Here is a 20,787-nt window from a genome sequence, read left to right on the forward strand (position 1 = left end):
CAGTAACATGTCCTGGATTACACCATCTGTTGTTCAGAAGTACTGCCAGTCCACCTCCTTTACATTTGCCACTCCTCTTTAAATCTCTCTCTGCTCGTATGGTTAGAAAGCCAGGCAGAGAGACGCTGGAGTTGGGGATGTGATCCTGCAGCCATGTCTCAGTAAAACACATATGAACACATATAATACTGCATGTCTGGTACTCTGGCTGGGTCCTTTGTAGGGCTTGGAGTTCATCCAACTTGTTTCCCAATGATCTCACATTGCCCATCATAATCGACAGAAGAGATAGTTTGAACTTCCTTCTTCTCTCTATTCTCTTGGCTCCTGCTCTGCATCCACGCTGTTCCTTTTCAACTCATCAGGGATTTGGGGTTGTAGTTGAAGTATTATTTGTGCTTTTGAGATATTAATAAACTGCTCCCGGTTGTAAGAAACAACCCTGTTGTCATGGTGATGCGTCATAACAAATGTCCAAAAGTAGAAAGTATTAGGAAAAAACCTCCAAGCTGCACAGCATCTGACACCGGAGAGGACAGTTGTCCAAAAAAAAATAAAAAAAAATAAAAAATCAACTGTATCCACCACAAGAGGAAGAGTTCCCAAAAAGAATAAATCAGAATCAAAAGTAACAGAGCTACTCCAATCTGCTGCCACCTTGAGCGGCGCAATTCTAGGTTGAGAATCTTGTTCAGATTGGGTCTTGGGCTGCTCCCTCTCCTGGATCAGTTTAGGCCCCCCATCAAATGTGGGGCTTATTTCCTCCCTGCCACACTCCCCGCCGGTGGCTGGTGTCTCTGCCCGCTGGTGTAGTTGTGGTTCTCGGTGAACAGGGCTGGGTGCCGAGGTGTGTACCAGCTCACTCCAGGTGGCTGCTTGCCGGGGCCTGGGCCCCTGGGCTCTGTTGGGCCTCTGCTTGGGGAGTGATGTGTCCTGGGGTCTCGGGTCTCTGAGTCCATGGCTGGATCTGTTCGTAGATGGCTGCCGGTGGGGCCTGTGGGCTCGTAGCTGCAGCTCTCTGGGGCTTCTGCATTGTGGCTGCTGGGTGATTCCCAGGGACTCTCCCCTGCTCTTCTCTAGGGGCATTGCAGTAGTCCCGGCGGTGGTTCTCCTGGGGTTCTGGGGGGCCTTTGGATGTCTGTGACTTGGATCTCCTCCGTGTCTGTCCCAGGTTCAGGGGGCCGGTATGTGGCTCCTCACACTCACTATTGCATATTTTTATGGAGATACTTTGTATACACAAGCGCACTCACACTCAAACCCACAGGTGTTTAGACTCAGGCAAATGTTCTATATTGAACCGCAGTTAACACAAAATAAATAAAATAAATAATAACACTAAATAATAACACTAAAAGCACTTTTTGGTAACAATGCTGTTATATATGTTTCTGCAGGTGTAGAAGCAAGCAGGGTGTAATCTTTCAATCTTTTCATCCTTCTTTCTCTCTTCCATTCTTTTCTCCTTCTCCGTTTCCTTTTGGCCCTCCACTCTCTTTTTCGTGCGTCTTATTTTTTTCCTTTTCATTTCCATCCGTAACAATTGAAATATTCCCAAAGCAGTTTCTAATAAAGTTTTTTTTATAAATATCAAACAGAGCATTAAAGTATTAGCCGTAACGCTCCACTGTGAAAGTAAATCTGTTGGGCTTCTTCTTGGCACTCGGACAACAATTCTGAGTGCTTCTCTGCCGGAGAGGACACAGTTAAAAAAATAATAATAATACAATCTGCCAAATGTATGGCAGACTCATTTACTAGGAGAACTTACAAGTTATCCTACCTCTTACTCTGAAACTGACAGTAATATGAAGCTATGATCAGGTGAAGGGTTAAAGTGAGCTAGTACAGTTGGAGGGTCAGATGTTTTATCTTGGCCACCACTGCTGCCAAGCACATCTGGTGGCTAGGATAAAGGGCTGGGATTGGTGCCTGTCCTGGGCCAGGTGGCACCTAATGACTGAGCCTAGTGGTTTGGCCTGATGGGTGCTGTATTGTCTATGCGTACTGACTGTTGGTAGGTGCTTTCTGGCTTAGAACATTTTGTGCCTGGTCCATCAGCCATCAAAAGGCCCAAACATTTATGGCAGCTTTGGCTGACCGTACATAACGTTGATGGAGTCGGTGTCAGAAATGCTATTAACTATCAGTATAAGACACTTGCTTCAGTCTGGGTTTAAAATCTTACTGAAAGTGCTTTAACTTTATAGTGTCAACATAGAGTTATGCTGCACAGCAGCCTACCTGATGTGCAGTGGATGGGTGGTTCAGAACTTCATCACCTGACTTCTATGCCCATCCTTCTGCACTGTCGTAATTGCAGTCGTCCTGTGGTTTTTCCATGAGATGTGTCCCGCCTTTCTGCCCCTGTGGAATCAACTTTACCTTCACAAAGCAATAACCCTCCACCCATTTCCACCAACTGCCTGAAAGTAGGGTTACTGGCTGCTTTGAAATCCAGTTGCTACTGTAGGATTTCATTAATTCAACAATAGACACAAAAAGAGCAGAAGCACATTTCTTGACTAAGATGAATAATGTTTCAACAGTTTCAGTGTTTTTTCTTTCAGGTTTAAACGAGACAAGGAATTACAGGTCACCTATTTTCTTTCTCACTTTAATGTGTTACTTCATAATACTTGTTTTAAATGTCTGTATTGTTTTGACCATAATCTTTAATAATGAACTCCATGAACCAATGTATATTCTGGTGTGTGCGTTTTGTATAAATTCCCTTTTTGGAACAGCAGGTTTCTATCCCAAATTTCTCTGGGATCTGCTCTCTCCTGTTCATGTCATCTCTTACTCAGGCTGCCTTCTGCAGGCTCAGGTGGTGTACTCCTCTGCCTGCAGTGATCTGTCCATCCTTGCCCTCATGGCATATGATCGGTATCTGGCTATATGTCGACCACTGGAGTACCACTCTGTCATGCCGAAGCAGAGAGCCATTGCTTCAGTTTTTCTTGCCTGGTTAATACCTTTTTGCATTATAGCTGTAAACACTTTTCTTACATCTAGGTTGAAGTTATGCAGCTCGTATATAAACAGACTAATTTGTATGAATGGGAGCATTGTTTTGCTTGCTTGTTTTCCAGCTGAAGCTTCTGTGACCAGCATAATTGCAAATACCACAATAGTAGTTTATTCTCTACACAGTGTTATAATTCTGTGGTCCTACGCTTTTCTCATCAAAACATGTCTTGGTTCTATAGAAAGCAGGAGAAAGTTCATGCAAACCTGTGTGCCACATTTGATCTCCTTGTTAACTTTTTCAATAATTATACTTTTTGATATTTTATATATTCGATTTGAGGCCAAAGATTTACCACAAACTCTGAAATACTTTGTTTCTATAGAATTTCTCATCATACCTCCTATAATGAATCCACTTATTTATGGTTTCAAGTTGACCAAAATACGAAACAAAATTGTAGCAACCATGAAAATTAAATGACCGTCCTGTAGTCTTAATTGTTTGTAAAATTTGGTTTCTGATCCTTTTACGTTTTTTTTCCATTTTTTATTTTCTTTTAATTGAATTCAGCCATTTTTTCCCATTTTACGTTGCATACAGTTTATAGTCATTCAATAGATAAGAACAATAATAAAAAGTTTATTTATTTCAGTAAATCAGTTCACTAAAGGAAATACTGTATAGAGTAATTACACACAGATTGATGTTTTTAAGCTTTCATTTCTGTTAATCATGATAATTTTCTGCTTACAGCTAATAAGAACATGACATTTATGATTAGAATATTACATCAGTCCAATGAAATTAAAAATATTTAATACATAAACGTAGGCTTAATGAAAAGTATGTTTAATACCTGCTTAAGGATTGTGTTTTTTCAAAAGGTACTTTGACAAATCTGATAAACATGTTTCATGAAAACCTATAATCCAATTTATTAAATGTGACTCAACATGATTCTACCATTTCTTTCTTTATTTGTTCTTAGCTGTAAATAATAGTATAATTTGCCTTTTACTATATTGTATTCAAGGTAAAATATGCAGTATATTTTGAAACAATTCATAATCATAATTATGTGTAACTTTTTCTTTTTTATACTTAGCCTTGTTTTGCTCAATATTTCTTTTCTTTTATTTGTTTTCCTCCTGTCTAATGTGAAGCTCCTTGTGTTGAACCCGTGTATGAAACATGTTCAATAGATGACTGATTAACTGCACAAATAACAAAGGTTGCCGCTATGCCAAAAGACATCAGAAAATACTACACAATATCCAACCCACCCTGTTAAACAATATGTGTGCAGGCTGGTTGATAGAATAAAACCAACATATTTGAGTTTTTCGTGTAACAAGATTCTCAAATATTAGTTATAATCTCAAAAATAAAGTATGGTATTAGAAATCTTCCCAGTTTTCAAAATAAATATGATTATATTTTAATATGGTTAGCAGATATGGTTAGCAGCCTTCACAATTCATGTTTAAGATGTGTCCAGAAGGCTCAAAATGCAATGTTCTTATGAATACTTGGTGACCTTATGATGCTCTTTACTACATTTTTCTAACTGAGTTTTGGAGATTTTTTTATACGTAGTTTTCTCAAGTCTCAGTGGGCTATTATCGTGATTAGCACTGTAGAAACAATGTCTTTATCTACATGTGATTGTTTAATTCCTATCATACATGTAAACCTTGTTGATCTCTGACTGATGATGTTGACTGAACAGGGACTGCTGTATATCCCCAAATCTGGCCTAAAAATCCGAGGTGACAGAGCCTTTGCTGTTGTGCCCCTGTTGCTCTGGGAGTCTTTGCCCCTCTGCACAGACTACAAGGGGAACATGGGGTAATAACTGATTAAAATAGCTGCAGGGCACAATGGAACTAAAACTAAATAAAAGAAAGCACTAATGAAACAGAGCTCAGACAAAACTTAAAGTCCAAGATGCCCTAGCCTTTTCAGAGAACGGCTGCGAAGTCCATTCTTTATCTCACCTTTGGTCCTTAACATGATCTGATGTTTCAATTCATAAAGGCACTTTATTTGTTATTATAAAACAAGGGTTACTGACATTTTTATGAACACAAGGTAACAATGTCACTGTTGGTGTTTGTAGGCATACTGAACCTCGCCTCAGTTTCGGGAGCCCCAATTCCACAAAGCACCTAATCAACCAGGATAGTACATGGCAATGAGCCAGACAGTGTGTGATTGTGGTGACATTTTCCCAGAGACACTCTGGAGAGCCTCTTCCAGGGTGGTAATTATTATCTGCTCAATATGTGTTTGTATTTTGTTTTACAATTTCATTGACTTAATGACATTTAATTAATTATGCCATGATTTGTTTATATTGTTAAAAGATTAACTATTTCTATAGAGAACAGGGGAAAGTTCATGCAAACATGCATACCATATTTAGTCTTCTTATCCATTTTTATTCCAGCTATACTTATTGATGTTGACTAAACCTCAGAGTACCTCAGATTTTAAAAACGTTTTAGTAATGGAAGTTCTTCTTGTCCCACTCCTTACTGTATGAATCCACTGTTTCATGATTTCAGTAGCAGAAATACTGAGTTAGTTGGAGGTGGAGGGTTAGATGCATTATCTTGGCCCCCTCTGCTGCCAAGCACATCTGATGGCTCGGATTGGTGTCTGGGTTTGGTGGCTGCTAGTGGAGCCTGATCTGGGCCTGGTGGGACCTGGTTTCTCAGCCTGGTGGCAGGGCGTGGTGGATGCTGTGGCACCTGGGTTTTGCTGATTGCTGGTGGAGCCTTGGCCTCCTGCTGCAGCATAGGTGCTGTGTTTTATTCTATAAATGTCTTGCTTGGTCACAAAGGGAAAAGTGCTGGTAACTGTCCGTATTTGGTTTGTGTCCACAGTTCTCAAGCTCTTTGAAGAAGGAACCTGGTTGCTTTTTTTCCTTGACGTGTTAACCTCCAGGTTAACTCGGTCTGATCACTGTCTTTACTAACCTCTGGAATTGACTGGCTATTAAGGGAATGTCTTCCAGTCTTGATTGGTAAATGTGAAACACAGACGACTGTGCAGACCTCATCTGTGTGAGCTTTAGGGAACTAAACGATTTCAGGGGCTTCTTGTATAGCAGAAGTAATGCTCATCGATGGAGGCAGCAGCTGTAATGGAAAACTATTATACACAGCTATTATTTGTGAGTGTCTCCTTAACAAAGGATTGAAGGGGCTGATTTAAGTATTTGTGTATGTAGCTGTTTCATTGTTTATGGAACAAGATAAGTGATTAGAGGAGGTCTGCAAGAATGGTCTGGTTTGACCACGAGCTTACAGAGGGAGGTTTTTATTTAGGCTAGGAGGGCAGCTTGATCCTGATAAGTATCAAGTGATAAGAGAAAACAATGAATGAGAGGTTCAGAGCACCTGTGTATACTTGCATGTGTGTGTGTGTTTTCTGTATTTAGGTTAGTAAATGACTAATAAATGGTTTCCTCACTTAATTCTGGTTATTTAATACTCACTTTTGCCACCACATCATGATCTACACATATTGTTTCCAATAAGGGTGGTACTTTGCAGGCACAATTTCCATAGCGTGCTTACATTCACAACTGTTTGCCTATCATGGGGGTACTCATGTCAATACAAACATTATCACATTGGGTGGTTGACACTATTTTTTATAAGTCTACAAAGAGGAAAATCTTCCTGTTCCTGCTAATGTTGCAACTCACTAAACCAGAAGTGATGCAACTTCATGGGCTGCCCTGAAGAAGGTATCTTTGGTAGACATATGTAAAGCTGCGCTGACTATCATTTATCCTCTCTCGATTTTGCAGAGTCAGTGTTATGGAGTCCGACAGCTTTGGTTAGAGATTTACTCTAGGTCAGGATTGAAAACTGTGTATCACTCTGTTCATTATAATCCTGATCTTACCAGATTCCCAAGATAAAGACTGTGGTGAAAGTCTGAAAATAGATTCTAAAAATAGATTATAGGTTCATGAATAGATTAAAAGTTACAAATGAATACATGAGATTGAACTATGGCCATCATAATATGTCATAAATGGGCCAAAGTCATTGTTTTGCAAGCCACAATTAAGTCTCAAGTCTTTCCACCCAAGTCTTGAGTCACATCAAGTCAAGGCAACAATCTGTAATCTGTTCCTGGTTTACATTGGAGATAGACTGTTACTTTCCTGGCTCAAATATTAAATCATCGAGCAAAAAAAACACGTAGTCGTTGAGCTAACATTAGTTGCTTTTATAGCTTATCATTGTGAAAGTTTAAATGTCAAAAGAAAGTTGGATATTGTTGCTTTTCTTCAATATTTTCAGTCCACATGTTTTCCTGACTCCATTTTTTTATCACCTTGTAATCTTTATAAACAAATTAAAATATTTATAATTTTTCTTTGTTGTGTTAGACCTGGGAATTGTGAGAAAGCAAAAACAAGTAGCTGGAAATGAATCAATCTAATTCTAACTAGAAATGTAGAAGTCAAACTTAATAAAATACAGATGATCATCTGAATAAAAGAAAAAATAATTGTATCTTACATGTGGAAAAATAACTAAATAAAAGGTTACCATAATAGTGTCATTAATTCAAAACTACTAACACTGCAGCATCACAAGCAGTGCATTTGTAAGATTTTAATTAAACCAAAATAATAAAGACAAAGACAACATTTTCTGTGGGTGACCCACCTGTTTGACATGAAAGGGAGGTTAGAATATTAAGACATATACATTTCTGACATATTTTGTTTTATTTCTCTATTTGTAGTTGACATTGTAGTTTGCAGAAACTGTTTCATCAGTAAAGGGAGTAATTACAAGGCATCAACTACTTATGCCTAAGTAGTTGATGCCTTTTACAGAGACTTTAAAAGGGGTGGGGACTGAGGGGGTTAGCCTCCCGATTTTATCCAGAAACATAGTTTCAGATTTAGAGTAGTTGATTTTGTTGCCAGAGAAGCTGCTAAAATAGTTTGTTAGGTAGAGTAAACCCGGTAGTTTGTTGTCATTTAGAACAAAACAAAATCACATAATCATCATAAAAGGCTATGTGATGTTCTTCATCTACTATACCTATACCCCTGAAGTTAGTGCTGTTATGATTTGTCATTGTCTGTGGCTCAATCACAAATGGTACCAATTAAGGAGACATTGGGGAGTCTTGTCTTGAGCCTCGAAACGTAGAAGATGAGGTCAGTCCCTTTGGTAGAACCACAACCTGTGGTTTGGAGTACAGGAGCCTAATCCAGCTGAGAAAGTTGTTTTTAAAGCCAAACCTTCGAAGAACGTCAAACAAGTCTTGCTATTCAACTTTGTGATAGGCCTTCTCAGCATCCAATGATAAAATAGCAGTATCTATGCAGTGTACAAGCAGCAACTCTTTAAAACCAATATTAAGTATTAAGTAATATTATAAAATCCTTGTTGGCCTGAAACAAAGCCGTTCTGGTCTAAGTGCTCAAGCAAAGCTGTTTTTAATTTTGTTTAATATCTGTTTGATGACAATAAAGGATTTTGATTTTGATTAAGCTAAATGTCTGAGTTTGAGACAGGGGCAACCTCTTTCATAATGCTACATAACAATGTTCAATTCATACCTGATGTACGCCTGTGTCTGATTTTAGCCATTTTAAATGGAATAAATGTAAGGGGTTGTGTACTAATTTAGTTTTCCCCCAAAATTGCATTTTTATTACATCTTACAGAGAGTTTTAAAGGAATTTTTTAATCAGGTTTTAAATTGAATCTCTTAAATTGTTAAAAATTATATGAAATATATCTATATCAAAATATGTAAAATAAAAAAACAAAAAACATGTAGATTTATGGCGTACTTACCTTTTTACAATACTTTGTAATCTGTATCTTCCAGAACTTTCTCATCATTCTTCTCTGGCAATCCTCCTGTATTGTTGTGTGATTGTAATCAGCCTCTGGGTCCTCTATGTCATGTCTATCTGCCCCTATGGAATCAACTTTAGCTTTATGAAGCAACAACCTTCCACCCAGCCAAAGAGCTAAACTGCCTTAAAGTAGGGCTGTTGGCTGATTTGATATCCAACTGATATTTTAGGATTTCATTAATTCAACAGAGAAGCAAAATTAGACAGTGTAAAAGAGCAGAGGTACATTTCTTAACCAAGATGAATAATGTTTCAACTGTTTCAGTGTTTTTTCTTTCAGGTTTAAATGAGACAAGAAATTACAGGGCACCTCTTTTCTTTCTCTCTTTGATGTGTTACTTTGTAATCATCCTTGTAAATGTTTGTGTTATTTTGACAATAATCTTGGATAATGAACTCCATGAACCAATGTATATTCTGCTGTGTGCTTTTTGCATGAATTCCCTTTATGGAACAGCAGGTTTCTATCCCAAATTTCTCTGGGATCTGCTCTCTCCTGTTCATGTCATCTCTTACTCAGGCTGCCTTCTGCAGAATCAGGTGTTGTACTCCTCTGCCTGCAGTGAACTGTCCATCCTTGCCCTCACGGCATATGATCGGTATCTGGCTATATGTCGACCACTAGAGTACCACTCTGTCATGCCGAAGCAGAGAGCCATCACTTCAGTTTGTCTCACTTGGTTAATACCTTTCTGCTTAATGGCTGTAAACACGTTTCTTACATCTAGATTGAAATTATGCAGCCCACATTTAAACAGACTCATCTGTTTGAACTGGAGCATTGTTATGCTTGCTTGTTTTCCAGCTGAAACTACTGTTAACAGCATTGTTGGAAATTTGACAATAGCAATTTATGTTCTGCACATTGTTGTAATTCTGTGGTCCTACATTTTTCTCATCAAAACATGTCTTGGTTCTTTAGAAAACAGGAGAAAGTTCATGCAAACATGTGTGCCACATTTGATCTCCTTGTTCACTTTTTCCGTAATTATACTTTTTGATATTTTATATATTCAATTTGAGTCCAAAAATTTACCACAAACTCTTAAATACTTTGTTTCTATAGAATTTCTCATCATACCTCCTATAATGAATCCACTTATTTATGGTTTCAAGTTGACCAAAATACGAAACAAAATTGTAGCAACCATGAAAATTAAATGACTGTCCTGTAGTCTTAATTGTTTGTAAAATTTGGTTTCTGATCCTTTTACGTTTTGTTTTAATTACGTTTTTTTCCATTTTTTATTTTCTTTTAATTGAATTCAGCCATTTTTTCCCATTTTACGTTGCATACAGTTTATAGTCATTCAATAGATAAGAACAATAATAAAAAGTTAATTTATTTCAGTAAATCAGTTCACTAAAGGAAATACTGTATAGAGTAATTACACACAGATTGATGTTTTTAAGCTTTTATTTCTGTTAATCATGATAATTTTCTGCTTACAGCTAATAAGAACATGACATTTATGATTAGAATATTACATCAGTCCAATGAAATTAAAAATATTTAATACATAAACGTAGGCTTAATGAAAAGTATGTTTAATACCTGCTTAAGGATTGTGTTTTTTCAAAATGTACTTTGACAAATCTGATAAACATGTTTCATGAAAACCTATAATCCAATTTATTAAATGTGACTCAACATGATCCTAACATTTCTTTCTTTATTTGTTCTTAGCTGTAAATAATAGTATAACTTGCCTTTTACTATATTGTATTCAAGGTAAAATATGCAGTATACAGGTCCTTCTCAAAATATTAGCATATTGTGATAAAGTTCATTATTTTCCATAATGTAATGATGAAAATTTAACATTCATATATTTTAGATTCATTGCACACTAACTGAAATATTTCAGGTCTTTTATTGTCTTAATACGGATGATTTTGGCATACAGCTCATGAAAACCCAAAATTCCTATCTCACAAAATTAGCATATTATTAAAAGGGTCTCTAAACAAGCTATGAACCTAATCATCTTAATCAACGACTTAACTCTAAACACCTGCAAAAGATTCCTGGGGCCTTTAAAACTCCCAGCCTGGTTCATCACTCAAAACCCCAATCCTGGGTAAGACTGCCGACCTGACTGCTGTCCAGAAGGCCACTATTGACACCCTCAAGCAAGAGGGTAAGACACAGAAAGAAATTTCTGAACGAATAGGCTGTTCCCAGAGTGCTATATGAAGGCACCTCAGTGGGAAGTCTGTGGGAAGGAAAAAGTGTGGCAGAAAACGCTGCACAACGAGAAGAGGTGACCGGACCCTGAGGAAGATTGTAGAAGTGCACAGGCGTGTGCAGGAAATGGGCTACAGGTGCCGCATTCCCCAGGTCAAGCCACTTTTGAACCAGCAGCAGAAGCGCCTGACCTGGGCTACAGAGAAGCAGCACTGGACTGTTGCTCAGTGGTCCAAAGTACTTTTTTCAGATGAAAGCAAATTCTGCATGTCATTCAGAAATCAAGGTGCCAGAGTCTGGAGGAAGACTGGGGAGAAGGAAATGCCAAAATGCCAGAAGTCCAGTGTCAAGTACCCACAGTCAGTGATGGTCTGGGGAGCCGTGTCAGCTGCTGGTGTTGGTCCACTGTGTTTTATCAAGGGCAGGGTCAATGCAGCTAGCTATCAGGAGATTTTGGAGCACTTCATGCTTCCATCTGCTGAAAAGCTTTATGGAGATGAAGATTTCATTTTTCAGCACGACCTGGCACCTACTCACAGTGCCAAAACCACTGGTAAATGGTTTACTGACCATGGTATCACTGTGCTCAATTGGCCTGCCAACTCTCCTGACCTGAACCCCATAGAGAATCTGTGGGATATTGTGAAGAGAACGTTGAGAGACTCAAGACCCAACACTCTGGATGAGGTAAAGGCCACTATCGAAGCATCCTGGGCCTCCATAAGACCTCAGCAGTGCCACAGGCTGATTGCCTCCATGCCACGCCGCATTGAAGCAGTCATTTCTGCAAAAGGATTCCCGACCAAGTATTAAGTGCATAACTGTACATGATTATTTGAAGGTTGACGTTTTTTGTATTAAAAACACTTTTCTTTTATTGGTTGGATGAAATATGCTAATTTTGTGAGATAGGAATTTTGGGTTTTCATGAGCTGTATGTCACAATCATCCGTATTAAGACAATAAAAGACCTGAAATATTGCAGTTAGTGTGCAATGAATCTAAAATATATGAATGTTAAATTTTCATCATGACATTATGGAAAATAATGAACTTTATCACAATATGCTAATATTTTGAGAAGGACCTGTATTTTGAAACAATTCATAATCATAATTATGTGTAACTTTTTCTTTTTTATACTTTGCCTTGTTTTGCTCAATATTTATTTTCTTTTGTTTGTTTTCCTCCTGTCTAATGTGAAGCTCCTTGTGTTGAACCCGTGTATGAAACATGTTCAATAGATGACTGATTAACTGCACAAATAACAAAGGTTGCCGCTATGCCAAAAGACATCAGAAAATACTACACAATATCCAACCCACCCTGTTAAACAATATGTGTGCAGGCTGGTTGATAGAATAAAACCAACATATTTGAGTTTTTCGTGTAACAAGATTCTCAAATATTAGTTATAATCTCAAAAATAAAGTATGGTATTAGAAATGTTCCCAGTTTTCAAAATAAATATGATTATATTTTAATATGGTTAGCAGATATGGTTAACAGCCTTCACACGTTGAAGCAGGTGTTTCATGGCATCTTTAACTCCAACTCCACAGCGATAAGCAAACTGGAGCGGATTCTGATGAGTTTATTGTTTGCTTACTCAAGTGGGCCAACAGGAGTCTCTCTAGGACCTTCATGATGTGGGATGTCAGGGCAACAGGTCTATAGTCATTGAGGACTGATGGGTGAGTTTTCTTTGGTAGCGGAACAAGACAGGAGGTCTTCCACAACACCGGAACCTTCTTCTGGGCCAGGCTAAGGTTGAAGAGGTGCTGCAGAATCCCACAGAGCTGCTCTGCACAGGCCTTCAGGATTCTAGGGCTGACATGATCTGGACCTGCAGCCTTATTCCGATTCAGTCTCTCCAGTTGCATCTTCACTTGACTTCTTGAGACACACAGATGGAAGGGGGAAGCAAAGGAAGCATCAGCATCTTCTGATATGGTTGAAGGCAAACATGTAGAAGCAGAAGGGTCTAGGGCTGAGGTGGAAGATAAAAAATTTGAGGTGTTACTGGACAGCTGTGGGTCCTGTGGGTCAAAGGATGGTGGGATGTCTATTTGGCTGTGAGCAGGAGGGGAGGATGCGAAGCTTGTTTCTGAACTGAACCTATTGAAGAATGTGTTCAGTTCATTGGCTCTGTCCAGACCTTCACTGGTCTGATCATCCTGCTGCTTGAAGCCTGTGATGTTCTTCATCCCTGTCCACACATCTCTGATATTGTTTTGCTGGAGCTTGCTCTCCAGCTTCTTCTTGTACACATCCTTGCTGTCTCTTATCTTGACTTTAAGTTGCTTCTGTATACTCCTCAATAATTCTCTGACTCCCTCTCTGAAGGCTCTTTTTTTCTTGTTAAGCAGGTCCTTCAGGGCACTGGTGATCCAAGGTTTGTTATTGGGGAAGCATCTCACGGTTCTGGTGGGGATGACGTTATCCACACAGAAGTTTATATAGTCGGTTACACACTCAAGTCATGGCATTGATGTCCTCTCCATGTGGCTGGCACAGTCCTCTTTATTACAGGTTGCCTCTGAACAAGGGGCTTATATTTTGAGCAGAGAAAAACAAGATTGTGATCGGATTTGCCTAGAGGAGGTCTAGCTGTAGAGATGTATGAGTCCTTGACATTTGCATAAAACAAATCCAATGTTTTGTTTTCTCTAATAGAGCAGCTGACAAGCTGTTGAAACATTGGAAGTGTAGCAGAGAGTGAAGCATGGTTAAAATCACCAGAAATGCCACAAAAGCATTGGGGTTTTGTGTCTGTAGCTTAGCATCAACGAGCTGATGGCATCACATGCAGTGTCGGCAACAGCGGAGGGTGGAATGTAAACTGTTGCCAAAATAACACTGGTGAACTCTCTGGGTAAATAATATGGACGAAAACTTACTGCCAACAGTTCAATATCTGGACTGCAGAAATGACACTTCACAGTAACATGTCCTGGATTACACCATCTGTTGTTCAGAAGTACTGGCAGTCCACCTCCTTTACATTTGCCACTCCTCTTTAAATCTCTCTCTGCTCGTATGGTTAGAAAGCCAGGCAGAGAGACGCTGGAGTTGGGGATGTGATCCTGCAGCCATGTCTCAGTAAAACACATATGAACACATATAATACTGCATGTCTGGTACTCTGGCTGGGTCCTTTGTAGGGCTTGGAGTTCATCCAACTTGTTTCCCAATGATCTCACATTGCCCATCATAATCGACAGAAGAGATAGTTTGAACTTCCTTCTTCTCTCTATTCTCTTGGCTCCTGCTCTGCATCCACGCTGTTCCTTTTCAACTCATCAGGGATTTGGGGTTGTAGTTGAAGTATTATTTGTGCTTTTGAGATATTAATAAACTGCTCCCGGTTGTAAGAAACAACCCTGTTGTCATGGTGATGCGTCATAACAAATGTCCAAAAGTAGAAAGTATTAGGAAAAAACCTCCAAGCTGCACAGCATCTGACACCGGAGAGGACAGTTGTCCAAAAAAAAAAAGAAAAAAAAAAAAAAAATCAACTGTATCCACCACAAGAGGAAGAGTTCCCAAAAAGAATAAATCAGAATCAAAAGTAACAGAGCTACTCCAATCTGCTGCCACCTTGAGCGGCGCAATTCTAGGTTGAGAATCTTGTTCAGATTGGGTCTTGGGCTGCTCCCTCTCCTGGATCAGTTTAGGCCCCCCATCAAATGTGGGGCTTATTTCCTCCCTGCCACACTCCCCGCCGGTGGCTGGTGTCTCTGCCCGCTGGTGTAGTTGTGGTTCTCGGTGAACAGGGCTGGGTGCCGAGGTGTGTACCAGCTCACTCCAGGTGGCTGCTTGCCGGGGCCTGGGCCCCTGGGCTCTGTTGGGCCTCTGCTTGGGGAGTGATGTGTCCCGGGGTCTCGGGTCTCTGAGTCCATGGCTGGATCTGTTCGTAGATGGCTGCCGGTGGGGCCTGTGGGCTCGTAGCTGCAGCTCTCTGGGGCTTCTGCATTGTGGCTGCTGGGTGATTCCCAGGGACTCTCCCCTGCTCTTCTCTAGGGGCATTGCAGTAGTCCCGGCGGTGGTTCTCCTGGGGTTCTGGGGGGCCTTTGGATGTCTGTGACTTGGATCTCCTCCGTGTCTGTCCCAGGTTCAGGGGGCCGGTATGTGGCTCCTCACACTCACTATTGCATATTTTTATGGAGATACTTTGTATACACAAGCGCACTCACACTCAAACCCACAGGTGTTTAGACTCAGGCAAATGTTCTATATTGAACCGCAGTTAACACAAAATAAATAAAATAAATAATAACACTAAATAATAACACTAAAAGCACTTTTTGGTAACAATGCTGTTATATATGTTTCTGCTGGTGTAGAAGCAAGCAGGGTGTTATCTTTCAATCTTTTCATCCTTCTTTCTCTCTTCCATTCTTTTCTCCTTCTCCCTGTTTCCTTTTGGCCCTCCACTCTCTTTTTCGTGCGTCTTATTTTTTTCCTTTTCGTTTCCATCCGTAACAATTGAAATATTCCCAAAGCAGTTTCTAATAAAGTTTCTTTTATAAATATCAAACAGAGCATTAAAGTATTAGCCGTAACGCTCCACTGTGAAAGTAAATCTGTTGGGCTTCTTCTTGGCACTCGGACAACAATTCTGAGTGCTTCTCTGCCGGAGAGGACACAGTTAAAAAAATAATAATAATACAATCTGCCAAATGTATGGCAGACTCACTTACTAGGAGAACTTACAAGTTATCCTACCTCTTACTCTGAAACTGACAGTAATATGAAGCTATGATCAGGTGAAGGGTTAAAGTGAGCTAGTACAGTTGGAGGGTCAGATGTTTTATCTTGGCCACCACTGCTGCCAAGCACATCTGGTGGCTAGGATAAAGGGCTGGGATTGGTGCCTGTCCTGGGCCAGGTGGCACCTAATGACTGAGCCTAGTGGTTGGGCCTGATGGGTGCTGTATTGTCTATGCGTACTGACTGTTGGTAGGTGCTTTCTGGCTTAGAACATTTTGTGCTGGGTCCATCAGCCATCAAAAGGCCCAAACATTTATGGCAGCTTTGGCTGACCGTACATAACGTTGATGGAGTCGGTGTCAGAAATGCTATTAACTATCAGTATAAGACACTTGCTTCAGTCTGGGTTTAAAATCTTACTGAAAGTGCTTTAACTTTATAGTGTCAACATAGAGTTATGCTGCACAGCAGCCTACCTGATGTGCAGTGGATGGGTGGTTCACAACTTCATCACCTGACTTCTATGCCCATCCTTCTGCACTGTCGTAATTGCAGTCGTCCTGTGGTTTTTCCATGAGATGTGTCCCGCCTTTCTGCCCCTGTGGAATCAACTTTACCTTCACAAAGCAATAACCCTCCACCCATTTCCACCAACTGCCTGAAAGTAGGGTTACTGGCTGCTTTGAAATCCAGTTGCTACTGTAGGATTTCATTAATTCAACAATAGACACAAAAAGAGCAGAAGCACATTTCTTGACTAAGATGAATAATGTTTCAACAGTTTCAGTGTTTTTTCTTTCAGGTTTAAACGAGACAAGGAATTACAGGTCACCTATTTTCTTTCTCACTTTAATGTGTTACTTCATAATACTTGTTTTAAATGTCTGTATTGTTTTGACCATAATCTTTAATAATGAACTCCATGAACCAATGTATATTCTGGTGTGTGCGTTTTGTATAAATTCCCTTTTTGGAACAGCAGGTTTCTATCCCAAATTTCTCTGGGATCTGCTCTCTCCTGTTCATGTGATCTCTTACTCAGGCTGCCTTCTGCAGGCTCAGGTGGTGTACTCCTCTGCCTGCAGTGATCTGTCCATCCTTGCCCTCATGGCATATGATCGGTATCTGGCTATATGTCGACCACTGGAGTACCACTCTGTCATGCCGAAGCAAAGAGCCATTGCTTCAGTTTTTCTTGCCTGGTTAATACCTTTTTGCATTATAGCTGTAAACACTTTTCTTACATCTAGGTTGAAGTTATGCAGCTCGTATATAAACAGACTAATTTGTATGAATGGGAGCATTGTTTTGCTTGCTTGTTTTCCAGCTGAAGCTTCTGTGACCAGCATAATTGCAAATACCACAATAGTAGTTTATTCTCTACACAGTGTTATAATTCTGTGGTCCTACGCTTTTCTCATCAAAACATGTCTTGGTTCTATAGAAAGCAGGAGAAAGTTCATGCAAACCTGTGTGCCACATTTGATCTCCTTGTTAACTTTTTCAATAATTATACTTTTTGATATTTTATATATTCGATTTGAGGCCAAAGATTTACCACAAACTCTGAAATACTTTGTTTCTATAGAATTTCTCATCATACCTCCTATAATGAATCCACTTATTTATGGTTTCAAGTTGACCAAAATACGAAACAAAATTGTAGCAACCATGAAAATTAAATGACCGTCCTGTAGTCTTAATTGTTTGTAAAATTTGGTTTCTGATCCTTTTACGTTTTTTTCCATTTTTTATTTTCTTTTAATTGAATTCAGCCATTTTTTCCCATTTTACGTTGCATACAGTTTATAGTCATTCAATAGATAAGAACAATAATAAAAAGTTTATTTATTTCAGTAAATCAGTTCACTAAAGGAAATACTGTATAGAGTAATTACACACAGATTGATGTTTTTAAGCTTTCATTTCTGTTAATCATGATAATTTTCTGCTTACAGCTAATAAGAACATGACATTTATGATTAGAATATTACATCAGTCCAATGAAATTAAAAATATTTAATACATAAACGTAGGCTTAATGAAAAGTATGTTTAATACCTGCTTAAGGATTGTGTTTTTTCAAAAGGTACTTTGACAAATCTGATAAACATGTTTCATGAAAACCTATAATCCAATTTATTAAATGTGACTCAACATGATTCTACCATTTCTTTCTTTATTTGTTCTTAGCTGTAAATAATAGTATAACTTGCCTTTTATTATATTGTATTCAAGGTAAAATATGCAGTATATTTTGAAACAATTCATAATCATAATTATGTGTAACTTTTTCTTTTTTATACTTAGCCTTGTTTTGCTCAATATTTATTTTATTTTATTTGTTTTCCTCCTGTCTAATGTGAAGCTCCTTGTGTTGAACCCGTGTATGAAACATGTTCAATAGATGACTGATTAACTGCACAAATAACAAAGGTTGCCGCTATGCCAAAAGACATCAGAAAATACTACACAATATCCAACCCACCCTGTTAAACAATATGTGTGCAGGCTGGTTGATAGAATAAAACCAACATATTTGAGTTTTTCGTGTAACAAGATTCTCAAATATTAGTTATAATCTCAAAAATAAAGTATGGTATTAGAAATTTTCCCAGTTTTCAAAATAAATATGATTATATTTTAATATGGTTAGCAGATATGGTTAGCAGCCTTCACAATTCGTGTTTAAGATGTGTCCAGAAGGCTCAAAATGCAATGTTCTTATGAATACTTGGTGACCTTATGATGCTCTTTACTACATTTTTCTAACTGAGTTTTGGAGATTTTTTTATACGTAGTTTTCTCAAGTCTCAGTGGGCTATTATCGTGATTAGCACTGTAGAAACAATGTCTTTATCTACATGTGATTGTTTAATTCCTATCATACATGTAAACCTTGTTGATCTCTGACTGATGATGTTGACTGAACAGGGACTGCTGTATATCCCCAAATCTGGCCTAAAAATCCGAGGTGACAGAGCCTTTGCTGTTGTGCCCCTGTTGCTCTGGGAAACTTTGCCCCTCTGCACAGACTACAAGGGGAACATGGGGTAATAATTGATTAAAATAGCTGCAGGGCACAATGGAACTAAAACTAAATAAAAGAAAGCACTAATGAAACAGAGCTCAGACAAAACTTAAAGTCCAAGATGCCCTAGCCTTTTCAGAGAACGGCTGCGAAGTCCATTCTTTATCTCACCTTTGGTCCTTAACATGATCTGATGTTTCAATTCATAAAGGCACTTTATTTGTTATTATAAAACAAGGGTTACTGACATTTTTATGAACACAAGGTAACAATGTCACTGTTGGTGTTTGTAGGCATACTGAACCTCGCCTCAGTTTCGGGAGCCCCAATTCCACAAAGCACCTAATCAACCAGGATAGTACATGGCAATGAGCCAGACAGTGTGTGATTGTGGTGACATTTTCCCAGAGACACTCTGGAGAGCCTCTTCCAGGGTGGTAATTATTATCTGCTCAATATGTGTTTGTATTTTGTTTTACAATTTCATTGACTTAATGACATTTAATTAATTATGCCATGATTTGTTTATATTGTTAAAAGATTAACTATTTCTATAGAGAACAGGGGAAAGTTCATGCAAACATGCATACCATATTTAGTCTTCTTATCCATTTTTATTCCAGCTATACTTATTGATGTTGACTAAACCTCAGAGTACCTCAGATTTTAAAAACGTTTTAGTAATGGAAGTTCTTCTTGTCCCACTCCTTACTGTATGAATCCACTGTTTCATGATTTCAGTAGCAGAAATACTGAGTTAGTTGGAGGTGGAGGGTTAGATGCATTATCTTGGCCCCCTCTGCTGCCAAGCACATCTGATGGCTCGGATTGGTGTCTGGGTTTGGTGGCTGCTAGTGGAGCCTGATCTGGGCCTGGTGGGACCTGGTTTCTCAGCCTGGTGGCAGGGCGTGGTGGATGCTGTGGCACCTGGGTTTTGCTGATTGCTGGTGGAGCCTTGGCCTGCTGCTGCAGCATAGGTGCTGTGTTTTATTCTATAAATGTCTTGCTTGGTCACAAAGGGAAAAGTGCTGGTAACTGTCCGTATTTGGTTTGTGTCCACAGTTCTCAAGCTCTTTGAAGAAGGAACCTGGTTGCTTTTTTTCCTTGACGTGTTAACCTCCAGGTTAACTCGGTCTGATCACTGTCTTTACTAACCTCTGGAATTGACTGGCTATTAAGGGAATGTCTTCCAGTCTTGATTGGTAAATGTGAAACACAGACGACTGTGCAGACCTCATCTGTGTGAGCTTTAGGGAACTAAACGATTTCAGGGGCTTCTTGTATAGCAGAAGTAATGCTCATCGATGGAGGCAGCAGCTGTAATGGAAAACTATTATACACAGCTATTATTTGTGAGTGTCTCCTTAACAAAGGATTGAAGGGGCTGATTTAAGTATTTGTGTATGTAGCTGTTTCATTGTTTATGGAACAAGATAAGTGATTAAAGGAGGTCTGCAAGAATGGTCTGGTTTGACCACGAGCTTACAGAGGGAGGTTTTTATTTAGGCTAGGAGGGCAGCTTGATCCTGATAAGTATCAAGTGATAAGAGAAAACAATGAATGAGAGGTTCAGAGCACCTGTGTATACTTGCATGTGTGTGTGTGTTTTCTGTATTTAGGTTAGTAAATGACTAATAAATGGTTTCCTCACTTAATTCTGGTTATTTAATACTCACTTTTGCCACCACATCATGATCTACACATATTGTTTCCAATAAGGGTGGTACTTTGCAGGCACAATTTCCATAGCGTGCTTACATTCACAACTGTTTGCCTATCATGGGGGTACTCATGTCAATACAAACATTATCACATTGGGTGGTTGACACTATTTTTTATAAGTCTACAAAGAGGAAAATCTTCCTGTTCCTGCTAATGTTGCAACTCACTAAACCAGAAGTGATGCAACTTCATGGGATGCCCTGAAGAAGGTATCTTTGGTAGACATATGTAAAGCTGCGCTGACTATCATT

General features: G+C 39.1%; 3 protein-coding genes across 3 annotated transcripts; all 3 read left to right on the top strand.

The window, feature by feature from the left end:
* The first annotated feature begins 2,530 nt into the window (after nucleotides 1–2,530).
* LOC124870881 (olfactory receptor 13C8-like) lies at nucleotides 2,531–4,826 on the top strand. Its single transcript, XM_047369703.1, has 3 exons — nucleotides 2,531–3,425; nucleotides 4,259–4,284; nucleotides 4,704–4,826. The coding sequence occupies exons 1-3, from the start codon at nucleotides 2,531–2,533 to the stop codon at nucleotides 4,824–4,826; spliced, it is 1,044 nt and encodes a 347-aa protein (XP_047225659.1).
* Nucleotides 4,827–9,116: 4,290 nt separating this feature from the next.
* On the top strand, nucleotides 9,117–10,046 carry LOC124871838 (olfactory receptor 11H6-like). The gene has a single exon (XM_047371430.1). The coding sequence runs from the start codon at nucleotides 9,123–9,125 to the stop codon at nucleotides 10,044–10,046; it is 924 nt and encodes a 307-aa protein (XP_047227386.1). The 5' UTR covers nucleotides 9,117–9,122.
* Nucleotides 10,047–16,545: 6,499 nt separating this feature from the next.
* On the top strand, nucleotides 16,546–18,840 carry LOC124870882 (olfactory receptor 13C8-like). The gene is made up of 3 exons (XM_047369704.1): nucleotides 16,546–17,440; nucleotides 18,273–18,298; nucleotides 18,718–18,840. The coding sequence occupies exons 1-3, from the start codon at nucleotides 16,546–16,548 to the stop codon at nucleotides 18,838–18,840; spliced, it is 1,044 nt and encodes a 347-aa protein (XP_047225660.1).
* The last annotated feature ends 1,947 nt before the right edge of the window (nucleotides 18,841–20,787 follow it).

The sequence above is a fragment of the Girardinichthys multiradiatus genome, chromosome 7 (assembly GCF_021462225.1).
Source record: "Girardinichthys multiradiatus isolate DD_20200921_A chromosome 7, DD_fGirMul_XY1, whole genome shotgun sequence".
Lineage (NCBI taxonomy): Eukaryota > Metazoa > Chordata > Actinopteri > Cyprinodontiformes > Goodeidae > Girardinichthys > Girardinichthys multiradiatus.

Coding starts and splice junctions, on each gene's coding strand:
- LOC124871838 (XM_047371430.1), top strand. CDS start 9,123: ATGAATAATGTTTCAACTGTTTCAGTGTTTTTTCTTTCAGGTTTAAAT.
- LOC124870882 (XM_047369704.1), top strand. CDS start 16,546: ATGAATAATGTTTCAACAGTTTCAGTGTTTTTTCTTTCAGGTTTAAAC. Junction 17,441..18,272: donor GTTGACCAAAATACGAAACA/AAATTGTAGCAA, acceptor ATCCAACCCACC/CTGTTAAACAATATGTGTGC. Junction 18,299..18,717: donor AACAATATGTGTGCAGGCTG/GTTGATAGAATA, acceptor TTGACTGAACAG/GGACTGCTGTATATCCCCAA.
- LOC124870881 (XM_047369703.1), top strand. CDS start 2,531: ATGAATAATGTTTCAACAGTTTCAGTGTTTTTTCTTTCAGGTTTAAAC. Junction 3,426..4,258: donor GTTGACCAAAATACGAAACA/AAATTGTAGCAA, acceptor ATCCAACCCACC/CTGTTAAACAATATGTGTGC. Junction 4,285..4,703: donor AACAATATGTGTGCAGGCTG/GTTGATAGAATA, acceptor TTGACTGAACAG/GGACTGCTGTATATCCCCAA.